Here is a 16,516-nt window from a genome sequence, read left to right as displayed (position 1 = left end):
CATCTGCAAGATTTGGCATGAACAGTGTCTGGCTGTCCGCATTCTAAGACCATAGCTTATATTGATAGTTTAACTTACAAACACACAGATGACAGGGTAAAATACATACAGTACAGGATTAATATACAGCTGAAGTTAACGATCAAGTTCTTGAAGTCCATTGCCTTTCCTAGTGGGCTTATTGAGAACATATATTGTAAACTAAATTGTGCTGGCGCTGGTTAAGTAGCTGTAGACATTAATGGCAAATAGCACCAGCATTTCAATACTGTACAACTTTACATGGAAAACATCAATACCCAGATGTTTGTTTATTGCCAGCTGTCTAACTACATGACTGCATGACAGTCAGATCTGTTACTTAGGTCTGCTTGAACAGAATTCAATAAAACAGAAAAATATTAATACATCTGAAAATGTAATTTTTTTTTAGATCCAATCTCTGCCAAAAGAAAAAACAATAAATGCTGAGGATTTACATTGTGTTGTTTTAAGCTGGTCCCACCTGAAGCGAGACTGGATTGGCGGATGTCTTTGTGTGATCGTCGGTTCAACTTTATTCAGGGTTTTAGAAAGTTTGTTGGTAGTATTAACGCTTCCTCCTCAGACAGAGGCCTTCACAGGCCTCCTGTGTCTCGAAGCGGTTGCCGTTGCCGCCACAGCCCCCGTACCAGAAACGGGAGCACTCGCTTTGTGTCGTGTCAAAGTACCACTTCAGAATGTAGTTTTGACAACCTCCCTCATCCTGTCTGAGGAAGCATGCGTCTGAGGAAGAAGGGAGACTTATGCAGTTTACATTTTTATAAAGACCAAGGCTTTTGTCTTCATATTTTTATTATTGCATTAAAAATCAATCAAATCAAAATGTGGTCTTTTTACCCTGGTCATTAACCATTTCCTCTGTCATCTGGATTGATGTGTGATCTGTAAACACAGAATATAATCAGACTATATGGCATAGTGTTATTTTCAAAAACATTAAACAAAATGACAACTGAATCAACTTAATCACAACGTATGTTGTATAATTTCTTTAGAGCCATACTGTGTGATTCATTACAGTTGTTAATGTTGGGGGCAGGCTTGGAATTTTTTCATTTTAGGGGCAAGGCCATTTGGCCTTCGGTTTCATAAAAATGTTACTGCACAAAGGCCACATGGCAGGGCACAAAGGCCATTGAATGAAGTAAGATTTGGAGCTTCCAAATAAACAACTTGAATTGCTGATAAGAAAAAAATATGCATGGCATACATTAACTTTTGTAATATCATATTTTGAATAATAGCATTATAACGGATGTTTTTTCCACAAAAAGTTATTGTCATGTTTTAATCCTTGAAATTGCATCTAGTCAAATTTTTTATAGATTCAGGAATCTGTTTCATTTCAGTTTTGGGAGCGTTCGCATGAGGCTACAAACAGGCTACGGCATTGACAGTTTAATTAAATAACATTAAGACTAGCTAGCCAGAGGCATAACATTATGTCAGTGACCCAAAAGTAAACCGCGAAGTATCCTTTAACATCACAATCACCTGCGCTAATGAGTACGGCCTAAATATACTGACTTGTTTGTGCGCGGAGCAAAACTCTTGTTTTCTAATCTTTCACCACACACGCTGCTATATCGAGTGACGTCAAACCTAGTGTCAGGTATTTTCTCCGGTTTTCTTTCACTCGGAGGTCGGAACTTTCCCACCTCCCATTTGCTCATGAACGCACCTTCCAAAACAGGTTTGATTCAGGTAATCGCTAAAAAAGTCAGCTATCTATCGATAACTAGCTAGCTTACTTGCATGTAGTCCGTTCTTGTGGTTGTTCTCAATGGCGAACTACAAACAAACTTTCGAACATACTCCTGACCGCGAGTTTTTCACAGCCACTGTAATTGGGTTTGTGGCTAAGTGGATACACTGAATGTATAAGCTGTCAAACTGTTGTGAGCATTGAAGCAAGATGTTGAATGTATGTGGCATAAGCTGAAACTGAAAGTTGCAAGTAGAAAACAGGAACTCTTATTTAGGCTGTTGCTGGGGTGGAAGAGTGGACTAGGCCTGTGTGTCAGACTAACAGGAAACCGAGGGGGACAGATTAATAGCACTCACACTTCTGGGCAGGGGTGGATTAAGAATAGACACAAGACAGAAATTTGGCTTCACGTACACATATAATAAAGAACATAAACTGGACCAATGGCACACATGCTTGGCTACCTCCGCCCCGCTCTTTAGGCGTATTGGTAGTATAAATAATTCTTGTGTTACTGCTGATGTTCGGACATTGTGGGGCGGCACTCTGTCTCCAGAAGCTTCTGTAATAAACGGAATATACGGTATTGGAATTGACTTGACTCCTGGTGTGTAATTCTCGTTTGCATCAAACCAACTCGGGGAAGTGTTAGACTTCAACACTAACTGCTCTAAATCTACTGAATGATTTGCATATTGTGTCCAGTAGTAATGATAGTAGAGGGATATGGTGACTTACTGTAAATACTGTAAGTTCTCTTAGCATTTTGTTTTCTGTGCTAAAGCGGTTAGCGTTACCGTCACAACCGCAATACCAGAAGTGTGAGCGTGCACCAAGCGCTTTGCTAATGTGCCATCGCTGGGCATTGCACTATAATTTATGCCAGAGACAACCAGTATAGGGGAAACATCCGTTTATAAAGTATTTAGTATTTGCGTGACTCCACTACTAAAACATGTTATGACAATGCCAAGTCAATGATTTCTCAATGTACAAATAGCAATTTACTTATTTTTTCATTATGCATGTATCACTCAACCGTGATCGCAACGATCTGAAACCTTCCATGCATATCTTTTTTAGAATTATATCTCTGTATGAAGCCAGAGAAGCATCATAAATAATGGGGAAACCGGACACTACAATCACAACTTTCTCTCTCGTCAATGTTTTTTAGCTAGCAAGTAGAAAAGAAAAGGGACTTCAAGATGCAGAGAACAACACCACTGCCCGCTCACTGGAAATTAGCATAAAGTTGAACATTTCTCGCAACTGTCGCCGGGAGCTTTTGTCCCGAGAGCAGCTTGTCCGCTGTCGCCATCATTTCCTGGCTCTCATTGGAAATGAATGAAAGCGTCCCTCTTTGTAGAGAGTGTGTATGTGGGGTTGCAGTGGAATATTAGGGACCGCGAGAGAGTAACATATTTATATGGGGTAACCAATTACCATTTGAGCTTAGTCGAGAGGTTTCAGTGTCTACATCTCCCCTGGATAAGTCATATATAATGTCAACCTGGCCAAGATCAGTCAGAGTCTGAGATCCACCTGCAGTGTGCTCAAGGAACTCCTCTTCATCCTCCTCCGTGTAGTCTGGGTACTCCTCTACTTCCTTTGTTACCACATTCGTCGCTGTCTGTCCCCCTCCATGTTCCTGTCCCGCCAACAGATCGCATGTGTGTTTTAGCTGTGCTGGAGGGTAGCTGTTAAATCCCTCTGCAATATTGAAAGGCAAGAGGTATGGGGTTAGAATACACTAGACTTCAGACAAGCATTGACATTTAAAAAGAAAAACGCATGTTAGTGTTCCTTACTTCTGAGGACACTGAGGAAGAATCTGAAGAAGCGCTGTGCATAGCCTCTCTCCCACTCCTTCACATGCCAGAGATGAAGCAGGTGTTGCTCTGACGGCATGCTGGCAATCTCCTCCACCTGGGTGCTGTTGAAATGCTCACCCACTGTGATCACAAACAGTGAAATGCCCTCACACTTGGCCTTCTGGGAAATGTAGGCCAGCTTGGCCCGGTCCGAGTGGGCCGTCTCGGCGCCAACCACAGCCAGCACCACCCTACTCTTCCTGGGCCTCTGAGCCTTGAGTAACACCTCATTGACCAGATACTCCAGGGTCCGCCCGAGAAACAACACTCCTCCATGCTTCCGCATGTTCTTCAGGTCTATCTCCAGTTTATTGTGGTCACTGTGCTTCTGCAGGTCAAACTCCACCTGGAGGTGAGAGCCACCGGTCTGGAGGAGGGCTACTCTGGCCTGGCCGTCAGCTGCATTGGGCCTGGGGCTCAAGGCTACCTGCTTCACAATAGAGCCAAGAAGCTCCTGGAAACCCGCATACTGGTCAGCCTGGATCTCCCTGGAACCGTCCATCACCAGGGCCAGGTCCATGTCTACCGCCTGTGGCTGCTGAGCGTCAGTAAATCTACATTGGCTGTCTGGTCTACAGTGGTCTGGAAACACAGAACCAGAGATCAAACAGGAGTAACATTACAACATGTCCAAGAGGGAATGGGTTCTATAGCAGAATCGTCTGTAAAACAAGGCAGAAACTAAAACTAAAAACTTTCTGTGCAACTTTCTATGGCTTACCGTAGCAGATCACGCAATGGTTGATTTTATCTAGCAGTTTTTGTTTTTCTTGTGGCCTATTCATTAGAACATAGATAAAGCTGCCTGTGTCATCAGCCTGTGAGACAAAAGACAAAAACATGGGCTGCATTTTAATCCACCAAACATTCTGCTGCCCCTGTTCACAACCACTTCCCAGAAAATGTCAGTTTGTACCTCAAAAGCCCGTTGAGCATCAACTGCGCTCTTTGTGGCTATGATAGCAGGGGCAATGTTCAGGGCTTTGAATTCCATGGCAGCCGTAACTATAGCAGAGTTGTCCTCAGAGGGCCCGTTGGTGAAGAACACTGCCACCTTCCTCATCGTCAGCGCTTGGCGGGTTCGCTTGAAGACATGGCGCCCGACATAACGCATGGCTGCCCCAAGGTAGCGAAGGTTAGATGTTTTCTGCAGTGCGATACCACGAATGGCCTCCAACAACTCCTTCTTGCGTTGGTAATCCTGGAATCGGATCAAGTACTTGACCTTGTCACTGTAAGACACGACTGCCACACGTGCACCTGTTGGGCAGTTGCTCTCGGCTATGGTAACGTGCTCCAATAAGGAGAGGAGCGAGGAGCGCATTGCCTGAAACCTGGCTGGCTCCACAGTCTGTGACATGTCTAGGGCAAAGACTAGCTCTGTGGGGTAGGCTGGACACAATGCCCGACCTGGGAGAGAGAAGGAGAGGGGGAGAGAAGGGAAGGAGAAATGGGAGAAATTGACAGTGGGGACAGCAGGGTTTGGGACAACGGTAAAACAAGATTAATAACATAATTTTATATATACAGTTGTGCTCAAAACTTTGCATACCCTTGGAGAATTGGTAATATATGTACCATTTGTAAAGAGAACATTAGTGAACAGGCAAAACACGTCTTTTATTTCTTATGGGATTCACATTCAACTGTAATGGCACAATCATAAAACATGGCAACAAAGAAAAAATGAACTGACCCCTGTTCAAAGGTCTGCATACCTATAGTTCTTAATACTGTGTAGTGCCCCCTTTAGCATCAATGGCAGCGTGCAGTCTTTTGTAATAGTTGTCTATGAGGCCCTGGATCCTTGCAGGTGTTATAGCTGCCCATTCGTCTTGACAAAATGCCTCCAGGTCATGCAAAGGTTTTGGTCTTCTTGCATGAACCACATGTTTGAAATCTCCCCAGACTGGCTCGATGATATTCAGGTCAGGAGACTGTGATGGCCACTCCAGAACCTTTACCTTTTTCTAATGTAACCACTGGAGGGTCAACTTGGCTTTGTGTTTATGGTCATTGTTGCACTGGAAAGTCCAAGAGCGTCCCATGTGCAGCTTTCGTGCAGAAGAATGCAAATTGTCTGACAGTATTTTCTGATAAAATGCTGCATTAATCTTGCCATCAATATTCACAAGATTCCCCATGCCCAAAAACATCAGTAAGACACCACCATGCTTCACAGTGGGGATGGTATTCTGTTCACTAAAAGGCCTTGTTGACCCCTCTCCAAACATAGCGCTTATGGTTGTGACCATAAAGCTCTATTTTGGTCTTGTCACTCCAAATTACAGTGTGCCAGAAGCTGTGAGGCGTGTCAAGGTGTTGTCAGGCATATTGTAACCAGGCTTGTGGCATTGGCGCAGTAAAGGCTTCTTTCTGGCAACTCGACCATACAGCAAATCTTTGTTCAAGTATCGTTCCAGAGCAGCCTGTATTTCTCCTGAGTGTGTCGCCTTGTGTGTGTGTGTAACAAGGCCAAACATTCAAGGGTAGGTAAACTCTTGATCTGGGCCATTTGGGTGATTTCTGTTAACAGTATGATTTAAAAAGGAGCCAAACAACTGTGATAATTAATGGCTTCAAATGATCACTATCCTTAAATAAAAGACAGTTTTGTTTGCATGATAAGTCATATTTTCTAAATCAATGTCAAAATTTCACAATTTCTGCCAGGGTATGCATACATATGAGCACAACTGTAATTCTGTGTTTGATTACAGTGAAATCTACAATGAGGAAAACAATTATTTGATCCCTTGCTGATTTTGTACATTTGCCCACTGATAAAGGAATGATCAGTCTATAATTTTAATGGTAGGTTTATCTGAACAGTGAGAGACAGAATAACAACAAAAAAATCCAGAAAACGCATGTCAAAAATTTTATAAATTGATTTGCATTTTGATGAGTGAAATAAGTATTTGATCCCCTCTCAATCAGAAAGATTTCTGGCTGCACTGTGTATTTTATACAGGTAACGAGCTGAGATTAGGAGCACACTCTTGAAAGGAGTGCTCCTAATCTCAGCTTGTTACCTGTATAAAAGACACCTGTCCACAGAAGCAATCAATCAATTAGATTTCAAACTCTCCACCATGGCCAAGACCAAAGAGCTGTCCAAGCATGTCAGGGACAAGATTGTAGACCTACAAAAGGCTGGAATCGGCTACAAGCCCATCGCCAAGCAGCTTGGTGAGAAGGTGACAACAGTTAATGCGATTATTCACAAAAGCAGGAAGAAACACAAAGAACTGTCACACTCCCTCGGTCTGGGGCTCCATGCAAGATCTCACCTGTTGCAATGATCATGAGAATGGTGAGAAATCAGCCCAGAACTACATGGGAGGATCTTGTCAATGATCTCAAGGCAGCTGGGACCATAGTCACCAAGAAAACAATAGGTAACACACTACGTCGTGAAGGACTGAAATCCTGCAGCACCCGTAATGTCCCCCTGCTCAAAAAAGCACATGTAAAGGCCCGTCTGATGTTTGCCAATGAACATCTGAGTGATTCAGATGAGAACTGGGTGAAAGTGTTGTAATCAGATGAGACCAAAATCAAGCTCTTTGGCATCAACTCAACTTGCCGTGTTTGGAGGAGGAGGAATGCTGCCTATGACCCCAAGAACACCATCCCTCCCGTCAAACATAGAGGTGAAAACATTATGTTTTGGGGGTGTTTTTCTGCTATGGGGACAGGACAAAGGATCAAAAGGGATGATGGACGGGGCCATGTACTGTCAAATCCTGGGTGAGGATCTCCTTCCCTCAGCCAGGGCATTGAAAATGGGTCGTGGATGGGTATTCCAGCATGACAATGACCCAAAACACACAGCCAAGGCAACGGAGTGGCTCATGAAGAAGCACATTAAGGTCCTGGAGTGGCCTAGCCAGTCTCCAGACCTTAATCCCATAGAAAATCTGTGGAGGGAGCTGAAGGTTCCAGTTGCCAAACGTCAGCCTCGAAACCTTACTGACTTGGAGAAGATCTGTAAAGAGGAGTGGGACACAATCCCTCCTGAGATGTGTGCAAACCTGGTGGCCAACTACAAGAAACGTCTGACCTCTGTGATTCCCAACAACATTTTTGCAGAGGGGTTGAATACATTTTTGACATGTGTTTTTCTGGATTTGTCTGTTCTTATTCTGTCTCTCACTGTTGAAATAAACCTACCATTAAAATTATAGACTGATCATTTCTTTGTCAGTGGGCGAACATACAAAATCAGCCTGGGGATCAAATAATTTTTCCCCTCACTGTATGTGTGCGTGTGTGTGTGTATGTGTATATATACAGGTGCTGGTCATAAAATTAGAATATCATCAAAAAGTTGATTTATTTCAGTAATTCCATTCAAAAAGTGAAACTTGTATATTATATTCATTCATTACACACAGACTGATATATTTCAATTATTTATTTCATTTAATTGTGATGATTGTAACTGACAACTAATGAAAATCCCAAATTCAGTATCTCTGAAACTTTGAATATTACTTAATATTTTTTGAAACGTTGGCCAACTGAAAAGTATGAACATGAAAAGTATGAGCATGTATAGCACTCAATACTTAGTTGGGGCTCCTTTTGCCTGAATTACTGTAGCAATGCGGTGTGGCATGGAGTCGATCAGTCTGTGGCACTGCTCAGGTGTTATGAGAGCCCAGGTTGCTCTGATAGTGGCCTTCAGCTCTTTCTGCATTGTTGGGTCGCATCTTCCTCTTCACAATACCCCATAGATTTTCTATAGAGTTAAGGTCAGGCGAGTTTGCTGGCCAATTATGAACAGGGATACCATGGTCCTTAAACCAGGTACTGGTAGCTTTGGCATTGTGTGCAGGTGCTAAGTCCTGTTGGAAAATGAAATCTGCATCTTCATAAAGTTGGTCAGCAGCAGGAAGCATGAAGTGCGTTGACCTTGGACTTTAGAAAACACAGTGGACCAACACCAGCAGATGACGTGGCACCCCAAACCATCACTGACTGTGGAAACTTAACACTGGACTTCAAGCAAGGTGGATTCTGTGCCTCTCCTCTCTTCCTCCAGACTCTGGGACCTTGATTTCCAAAGGAAATGCAAAATTTACTTTCATCAGAGAACATAACTTTGGACCACTCAGCAGCAGTCCAGTCCTTTTTGTCTTTAGCCCAGGCGAGACGCTTCTGATGCTGTGTCTTGTTCAAAAGTGGCTTGACACAAGGAATGCGACAGCTGAAACCCATGTCTTGCATACGTCTGTGCGTGGTGGTTCTTGAAGCACTGACTCCAGCTGCAGTCCATTCTTTGTGAATCTCCCCCACATTTTTGAATGGGTTTTGTTTCACAATCCTCTCCAGGGTGCGGTTATCCCTATTGCTTGTACACTTTTTTCCACCACATCTTTTCCTTCTTTTCGCCTCTCTATTAATGTGCTTGGACACAGAGCTCTGTGAACAGCCAACCTCTTTAGCTATGACTTTTTGTGTCTTGCCCTCCTTGTGCAAGGTGTCAATGGTCGTCTTTTGGACAGCTGTCAAGTCAGCAGTCTTCCCCATCATTGTGTTGCCTACAGAACTAGACTGAGAGACCATTTAAAGGCCTTTGCAGGTGTTTTGGGTTAATTAGCTGATTAGAGTGTGGCACCAGGTGTCTTCAATATTGAACCTTTTCACAATATTCTAATTTTCTGAGATACTGAATTCGGGGTTCATTAGTTGTCAGTTATAATCATCAAAATGTAAAGAAATAAACACTTGAAATATATCAGCCTGTGTGGAATGAATGTATACATTATACAAGTTTCACTTTTTGAATGGAATTACTGAAATAAATCAACTTTTTGATGATATTCTAAATTTATGACCAGCACCTGTATATATAGGGACAAGATATAGGGACTATATATATATATTCTTTCCTTTCCAAAAAAGTTGAAAAGGAAAGTTTTGAGTGAGGACCCAGAACCCTTCTGTTTCTCACTCAAAACCTTCCTTTTCGACTTTTTTGGAGAAGGAAAGAAAAAGGTTCAGTGGTCTCTTCATTTTTTCCGGAGCTGTATATAAATCGTGTATGTATATTTTATACTTTTCAGCCCTCTGGCATAAATTACCATTATACATTACTTCTCTGCTGACATACAGAAGTACAAACTATCAAACATGTTCTCAGGGATGGGTAACTCTAGAGAAACCTGTCATCTCCACGGAGTTAGGTAGACAAGCTTTTAGTTTTTCTGCCCCTCTACATTTAAAGTGATACTGGAATCAATTCCAAGATCACTTACATTGAATAAATGGGTATCTCTAGGGCAATTCAACAGGATGATAGAATAATATTTCCATGAAGAGTGTGTTTGTATGTTATGAAGTGTGAGTTCATGTATTTTTGGGGGGTGTTTTGCTCCCTATACTTTCTATTGCTTAATAATTGTGTTGATGCAGGGCTTGTCTGCGAAATACACAAATAAATTGAAACACATACCTTGGGAGCATGCTGTTAGGAGAAAAAACATATAATAGTTTAGAGAGAGATTCAATTAATTAATCTCTGCTGATGAAAACATGGCCTTAATAGTAATAAAGCAATTGACACGACTGATAATGAACTGTAGTAGTAATACAAAGAGCTCACCACAGTTATCACGGACGTAAGTGGTCAGCTGGCATTCCTAAAGAGATAGAGGTAATGGCATTTAATGTAGCTCTTCAGAGTCAGTATGAAATAATGTAGCTCTTCAGAGTCAGTATGAGAGTATACGTACAGACATGGGTCTCTCTCCAGGTCTCCCTCTAGGGCCCTAGATATTTAGAAAGAGTTGTCATGACTGCACAAATAATAGTAAATATCGTACTAATATTTAGACCAAATTCAAAACATGATATTCTAACCATATGTCCTGGTGGACCTGTGGTTCCGGGAACTCCTGGATCACCTGTTGTGCCTGAGTTTCCCTGCATCAACCAAATCATATGGTCATTTTAGTAGATGGTTTTACAGTTTTCACATGTTGAGTTTATTTTAGGAAATAAGTCAGGGTCAATTAGTATCTATGTAGTTGTTCCCAACCTTTTTCAGTTACTGTACCCCTGACAGAATTGTCCTCAGCTAAGTGTACCCCTGAAGTACCCCCTCATGTTAATTTCACTAGTAATGCCTATTGTGTCAAGAGTGTTTTCAAGTACCCCCTTTAAATAGCAAAGTGGTTAGAGACGCAGTGTGCCACACAGCAGACCAGATATTGAATCCGACAAAGGCCAAAACAAATTAGGATTAGTTGAGAATAAATTAAAACGTCACTTGCTACAAGGTTCTGTACATAACCAAATACTGTTTACATAACCATAAACTGTTTACAAAATAAAACAGTTTATGGTTACGTTGCGATGGATGAACAGCAACCGACATGTCTAACATCATAAATCACTTGTGTTGGACTCTGTCCTCTCACCCAGGAAGATCAGTTTAGAGTGAGGGCAGCAAAACATTTATCTCTCCCAACTAATCTGCTTGATAGAAGTTTGTGAGGAAATAAGTTAACTACTGTTGTGCTCATAAGTTTGCATACCCTGGCGGAAATTGGGATATTATGACATTGATTTTGAAGATATGACTGATCATGCAAAACATTTATTTTAAGGATAGTGATCATATGAAGCCATTTATTATCAGATAGTTGTTTGGTTCCTTTTTAAATCACCATGATAACAGAAATCACCCAAATGGCCCTGATCAAAAGTTTACATACCCTTGAATGTTTGGCCTTGTTATAGACACACAGGTTGAAATGGCTGTGGCTTTTTAAATTGCCATTAGTGTCTGTGTATAAAGAGTCAATATGTTTGTTAGCTCTCAAGTGAATGCACTGAGAAAATAACAGTCAAAAGACCTGCATAACAAGGTAATTGAACTTCATAAAGATGGAAAAATGATATAAAAAGATTTCCAAAGCCTTGCCGGTCAGTACTGTTCAATCACTTATTAAGAAGTGGAAAATTCAGGGATCTCTTGATACCAAGTCAAGGTCAGGTAGACCAAGAAAGATTTCAGCCAAAACAGCCAGAAGAATTGTTCTGGATACAAAGAAAAACCCACAGGTAACCTCAGGAGAAATACAGGCTGCCCTGGAAAAAGACGTTGTGGTTGTTTCAAGGAGCACAATATGACGATACTTGAACAAAAATAAGCTGCATGGTCGAGTTGCCAGAAAGAAGCCTTCAGTGTGCCAATGCCACAAAAAAGCCTGGTTACAATATGCCTGACAACACCTTGACCTGGAGGGATAAATACAAAAGACTGCACACTGTCACTGATGCTAAAGGGGACAATACACAGTATTAAGAACTAAGGGTATGCAGACTTTTGAACAGGGGTCAGTTAATTATTTTCTTTGTTGCCAGAAAGAAACCTTTACTGCACCAATGCCACAAAAAAGCACCTTGACTCCTCTCATCTTCTGGCACACTGTGACAAGACCAAAATAGAGCTTTATGGTCACAACCGTAAGCGCTATCTTTGGAGAGAGATACCATCCCCACTTCGAAGCAATGTGGTGCCTCACTGATATTTTTGGGGGGTGTGAGCTCTAAAGGCACGGGAATCTTGTTAAATTTGATGACAAGATGAATGCTGCATGTTATCAGAAAATATTGGCAGACAATTTGCATTCTGCATGAAAGCTGCGCATGGGACGCTCATGGACTTTTCAGATGACAATGACCCTAAGCACAAGGCCAAGGTGACCCTCCAGGGGTTACAGCAAAAAAGGTTAAGGTTCTGGAGTGGCCATCACAGTCTCCTGACCTTAATATCATCAAGTCACTCTGGGGAGATCTCAAACTGGCGGTTTTTGCAAGACAACCAAAGATTTTGCATGACCTGGAGTTCTTTTTTCAAGACAAAATGGCAGCTATACCACCTGCAAGAATTCGAGGCCTCAGAGACAACTATTACAAAAGACTGCACGCTGTCACTGATGCTAAATGGGGCAATACACAGTATTAAGAACTAAGGGTATGCAGTACCATTGAACAGGGGTCAGTAAAATAAATGTGTTGCCATGTTTTGTTTTATGATTGTGCCATTCAGTTACGACCTACAGTTGAATGTGAATCCCATTAGAAATAAAAGACATGTGTTTTGCCTGCTCATTCATGTTTTCTTTACAAATGGTACATATATTACCAATTCTCCAAGGGTATGCAAACCTGAGCACAACTGTATGTCAAAAACTAACAACAAAAATATATTATGTTGATTTACATAGTATAAACAAGTAGCATACATACCTTTCCCACCACCAATGTCCTAAGAGTTCTATACAGTCTTTCAGTTCTGCTCCTCTTCTGTGTTTATGTTCAACTTTTTTATCAAGAATAAGTGAACAGTTACCTGGAACCGTTAGCTAGCCATCTACAGTAATCCATTTCTAATTTAGCATGTTAAATGTACATTTTTGACACGTGAATGGCATTCCATATACTAGGTTTCAGATTAGCACAGGAGTATTGGCCACTTCTCACAACAAAGCTGTCATTGGCCCAAAACCCATCCTTCGTTCACCACAATCACCTCTACTCGTAATGCAGCAAAACAAGGCTTGTCTAGTTTTTCATGTTATATTAGTGGTCATGGTCGTTTGTAAACCAGGCATCTGGGTCTTGGCCTTCAAGGGGTCTGCACTGATTTCACCAGACATACTCACTCACATACCATATTAACATGGAAAAGTCTAAATCTATTAATTTGCAGGAGAGGAATTTGAAGAAAAAAACCTCCACCTTGAAGAGAGAGGAAACATTTATTTTGGTCAGGTGGTAACCAAATCTCACCAGTTTTTTTAAGCAGTAACTATCTCACCTCTGGTCCCCAAAAGGCTAGGGCCTTTCCTGTTTCCATGCACTGGTCCCTTTGGGACACACAACCATGCTCTATGTAATTAGTCACATTATTTGTTTTATTTTTATACTAATAAATATAAATGTTTGGAAGTGTGCCCCTCTCAAAAATGGGTGTTAGAATCACTATACTGGGATTATATACTGGGATTAAAGAGCTCCCAAAAACCAATTTCACCACTGGTCTTACCCCTCTTCCCTGGTTTCCTTTGGGGCCTGGACCTCCTTTGACTCCCTTTTCACCAGACTCACCCTAACAGTGACATACACAGGAAAACATTACTGATTACTATTTGTGCATTTCATACTGCAATGTGTCATGATTTAACTCCCCCTTATTGTTTAGAAATGACAAAAGTGGATATTTAAAATCAAAAACTGACCTGTAATCCAGGGTAGCCAGGGAAACCAGGCTCTCCCTTTAAAGGGAAACCAATTCAGAGGGAATTATTCAGCTTACACATATTAAAAATTCATATTGATAATACAACAATAAAACACTACATAAACAATAGAAATGCCTTCCCAATGTACATTTACAAATTGCAGCGCTTGTACTCATCCACAACAACGATGTCTGTGGATGCTTTTCAGGATGAGGAGTACTAAACATGTACTTTACCTTCATCCCCTGATGTCCGGGAGGTCCATGTCCGTCTCTGCCATCAAGTCCCTGTTTCAAAACAAACACAATCTGACAGTTCTGCAGTGTAAGTTTGTGTATGTAGGAAAAGTCTGTAAAGACAAGGTGAAATCTTACTGGCATCCCTCTGGGCCCAAGTGGTCCAGGAGCTCCCTTTCCTCCAGGGTCCCCAGGCTGGCCCTGTAAGGACACCACAGTATTGGATGGAGGGCTATCAGACATTGTCTTATGTTAAACTTTTCAGTTTCAGTTTCTATTGTAATGAATTATGTTACTGGAAACACACCTTCTGACCATTCATCCCTCTGCTTCCTGTGGATCCTTTGCCTCCCATTGTCCCAGGTGTGCCCTGAGGAGAACATCCATTCATCCACATTACATTACAATCTGTGCATTAGGGCCCCTCACTGTGGTCAGATGGGATGGAATTAGAAGGGTTGTTAAACTGACTTGTGGTCCAGGTAATCCCTGGGTGCCCCTGGGTCCTGGCGGGCCAGGATCTCCTCTTGAACCCTATGCACAAAGAACAGAACATTTATAGCAGCAGTCAATATTGTTTTCAGCAGAATTATGCACGGAAATACCAGATTAAAAGGATAGATACATTGGATTGCATTCAAAGCTGCTCAATTAACTCATGACAAGGTCTCATACAATGATGGCACACTACTCCACAACTTAGCTCTCTGCTGTCACCTCTCAGGCACTGTTTTGTTGCATGAGGTTTACTTTTTTAATGTCTATTCTATGACCGTCTTAATACAAAAAAACACAAATTATGTATACATTTATAATTATTTACTTAAACATTTTAGATAATACACAATATAAATTAGATTTTGTTTTGACCATTGCAAATGCTACAAAAATGCATGTAGTTACTTGTATGTCTGTTGAGTAGCAAGTTTATTTATACAGTACAGCACAATTCATACATAGAAGCAATTCAATATGGTAATATTATTGTAGAGTTGTGGATGAAGGGAATGGGGTATTAGAATATTTACCTGTGGTCCAGAAGGGCCAGGAATACCTGGGAGTCCTAGTTCTCCTGTTAATCCTGGTTGTCCCTGTAGATACACATAAACACACACAGAGACAATACACAAATGGGACAAACGGTGGCATGGATTACTATCAGTTCGTATTTCATGCAGTATAACTGGGACATACAGTGGCATGGATTACTATCAGTGTGTATTTCATGCAGTATAATTGGGACATACAGTGGCATGGATTACTATCAGTGTGTATTTCATGCAGTATAATTGGGACATACAGTGGCATGGATTACTATCAGTGTGTATTTCATGCAGTATAATTGGGACATACAGTGGCATGGATTACTATCAGTGTGTATTTCAAGCAATGTAATTGTTCATGATGTTACTGTACCCTTGGACCAGGTGGACCTCTTCTTCCTTCAGGACCCTACAAATCAGGAAATGAACATCATTATCGTGTTTCAGTTAACTAAAAATGAGACTGCATTAGTGTATGGGGACTACAATGGCTCAGAAGAAATGCAACTTCTCTCACTGGGTTTCCATTGACACCACTTTCTGCTTGACCGCCCTCCTCTCCTGGGTCTCCCTGTCAGTGGGGAAAGGAGTATTTGAAGGAAAGGAAGTGAAAGGAAAGAGGCAAAAGAGCAGTCTTGTCATCCCCCCATTACATTATTAGATATTGAGTAATTGAAGAAGAAGAATCCGGCTTTACTCATTATAAAAAGACAGACGAACAGGTCTAGTGGCCTATGCCAGTGTTCTGGTGAATAAAGGTGATCCCACTAATTCTTAGATCAGTACATTGGACTGTGGTCGACCAATACATACTGGTAACCCAGGATTTCCTCTTGCTCCTTTCGGACCTGCAAAGTTGCTGTCAACTCCAGAGTCACCCTAAAAGACCAGACAAGACTGTTCAAAACAACAGATAGAAACACTGCATCATGAATCACTGGCTGTACAGTATTTTGTCACTTACAGGGTCACCTCTAAGTCCACGTTGGCCCTTCTCTCCAGGCTCCCCTCTGATTCCACTGTTGCCCTGCATGAGAAACCCCATCATATATCAGTCATTAGAGGGGAACATATTGGAGTACAATATAGGAGAACATTGAGTAGGATATATGTGAAATGGGACAGGATTATTAGAATGTTGGAGTAGGATATAGGTGAAATGGGACAGGGCTATTAGGAAAGTTGGAGTAGGATATAGGTGAAATGGGACAGGGCTATTAGGAAAGTTGGAGTAGGATATAGGTGAAATGGGACAGGGATATTAGGGATATTGGAGTAGGATATAGGTGAAATTGGACAGGAATATTAGGGATATTGGAGTAGGATATAGGTGAAATGGGACTGGGATATA

General features: G+C 41.5%; 1 protein-coding gene across 1 annotated transcript in view; it reads right to left on the bottom strand.

Moving 5' to 3' along the window:
* Nucleotides 1-449: 449 nt before the first annotated feature.
* Nucleotides 450-16,516, bottom strand: part of col6a4a (collagen, type VI, alpha 4a) — a 42,023-nt gene continuing 25,956 nt past the window's right edge. The window contains exons 18-38 of the mRNA XM_029115666.2: nucleotides 16,130-16,192; nucleotides 15,979-16,044; nucleotides 15,683-15,736; nucleotides 15,539-15,574; nucleotides 15,151-15,213; nucleotides 14,594-14,656; nucleotides 14,430-14,492; nucleotides 14,261-14,323; nucleotides 14,123-14,173; nucleotides 13,884-13,919; nucleotides 13,691-13,753; nucleotides 10,495-10,557; nucleotides 10,368-10,403; nucleotides 10,238-10,274; nucleotides 10,088-10,099; nucleotides 4,541-5,034; nucleotides 4,346-4,442; nucleotides 3,562-4,206; nucleotides 3,296-3,463; nucleotides 880-924; nucleotides 450-765 (exon numbers count right to left, since the gene is read on the bottom strand). Of these exons, the coding sequence (XP_028971499.2) occupies nucleotides 590-765; nucleotides 880-924; nucleotides 3,296-3,463; nucleotides 3,562-4,206; nucleotides 4,346-4,442; nucleotides 4,541-5,034; nucleotides 10,088-10,099; nucleotides 10,238-10,274; nucleotides 10,368-10,403; nucleotides 10,495-10,557; nucleotides 13,691-13,753; nucleotides 13,884-13,919; nucleotides 14,123-14,173; nucleotides 14,261-14,323; nucleotides 14,430-14,492; nucleotides 14,594-14,656; nucleotides 15,151-15,213; nucleotides 15,539-15,574; nucleotides 15,683-15,736; nucleotides 15,979-16,044; nucleotides 16,130-16,192 (2,394 nt within the window). The 3' untranslated portion in view covers nucleotides 450-589. The remainder of the gene's footprint in view (nucleotides 766-879; nucleotides 925-3,295; nucleotides 3,464-3,561; nucleotides 4,207-4,345; nucleotides 4,443-4,540; nucleotides 5,035-10,087; nucleotides 10,100-10,237; nucleotides 10,275-10,367; nucleotides 10,404-10,494; nucleotides 10,558-13,690; nucleotides 13,754-13,883; nucleotides 13,920-14,122; nucleotides 14,174-14,260; nucleotides 14,324-14,429; nucleotides 14,493-14,593; nucleotides 14,657-15,150; nucleotides 15,214-15,538; nucleotides 15,575-15,682; nucleotides 15,737-15,978; nucleotides 16,045-16,129; nucleotides 16,193-16,516) is intronic.

Source organism: Esox lucius, chromosome 20, assembly GCF_011004845.1.
Source record: "Esox lucius isolate fEsoLuc1 chromosome 20, fEsoLuc1.pri, whole genome shotgun sequence".
In the NCBI taxonomy this organism is placed as follows: Eukaryota; Metazoa; Chordata; class Actinopteri; order Esociformes; family Esocidae; genus Esox; species Esox lucius.
Note: the sequence above shows the minus strand (reverse complement) of the source record. Positions and strands in the feature narration are given on the sequence as shown.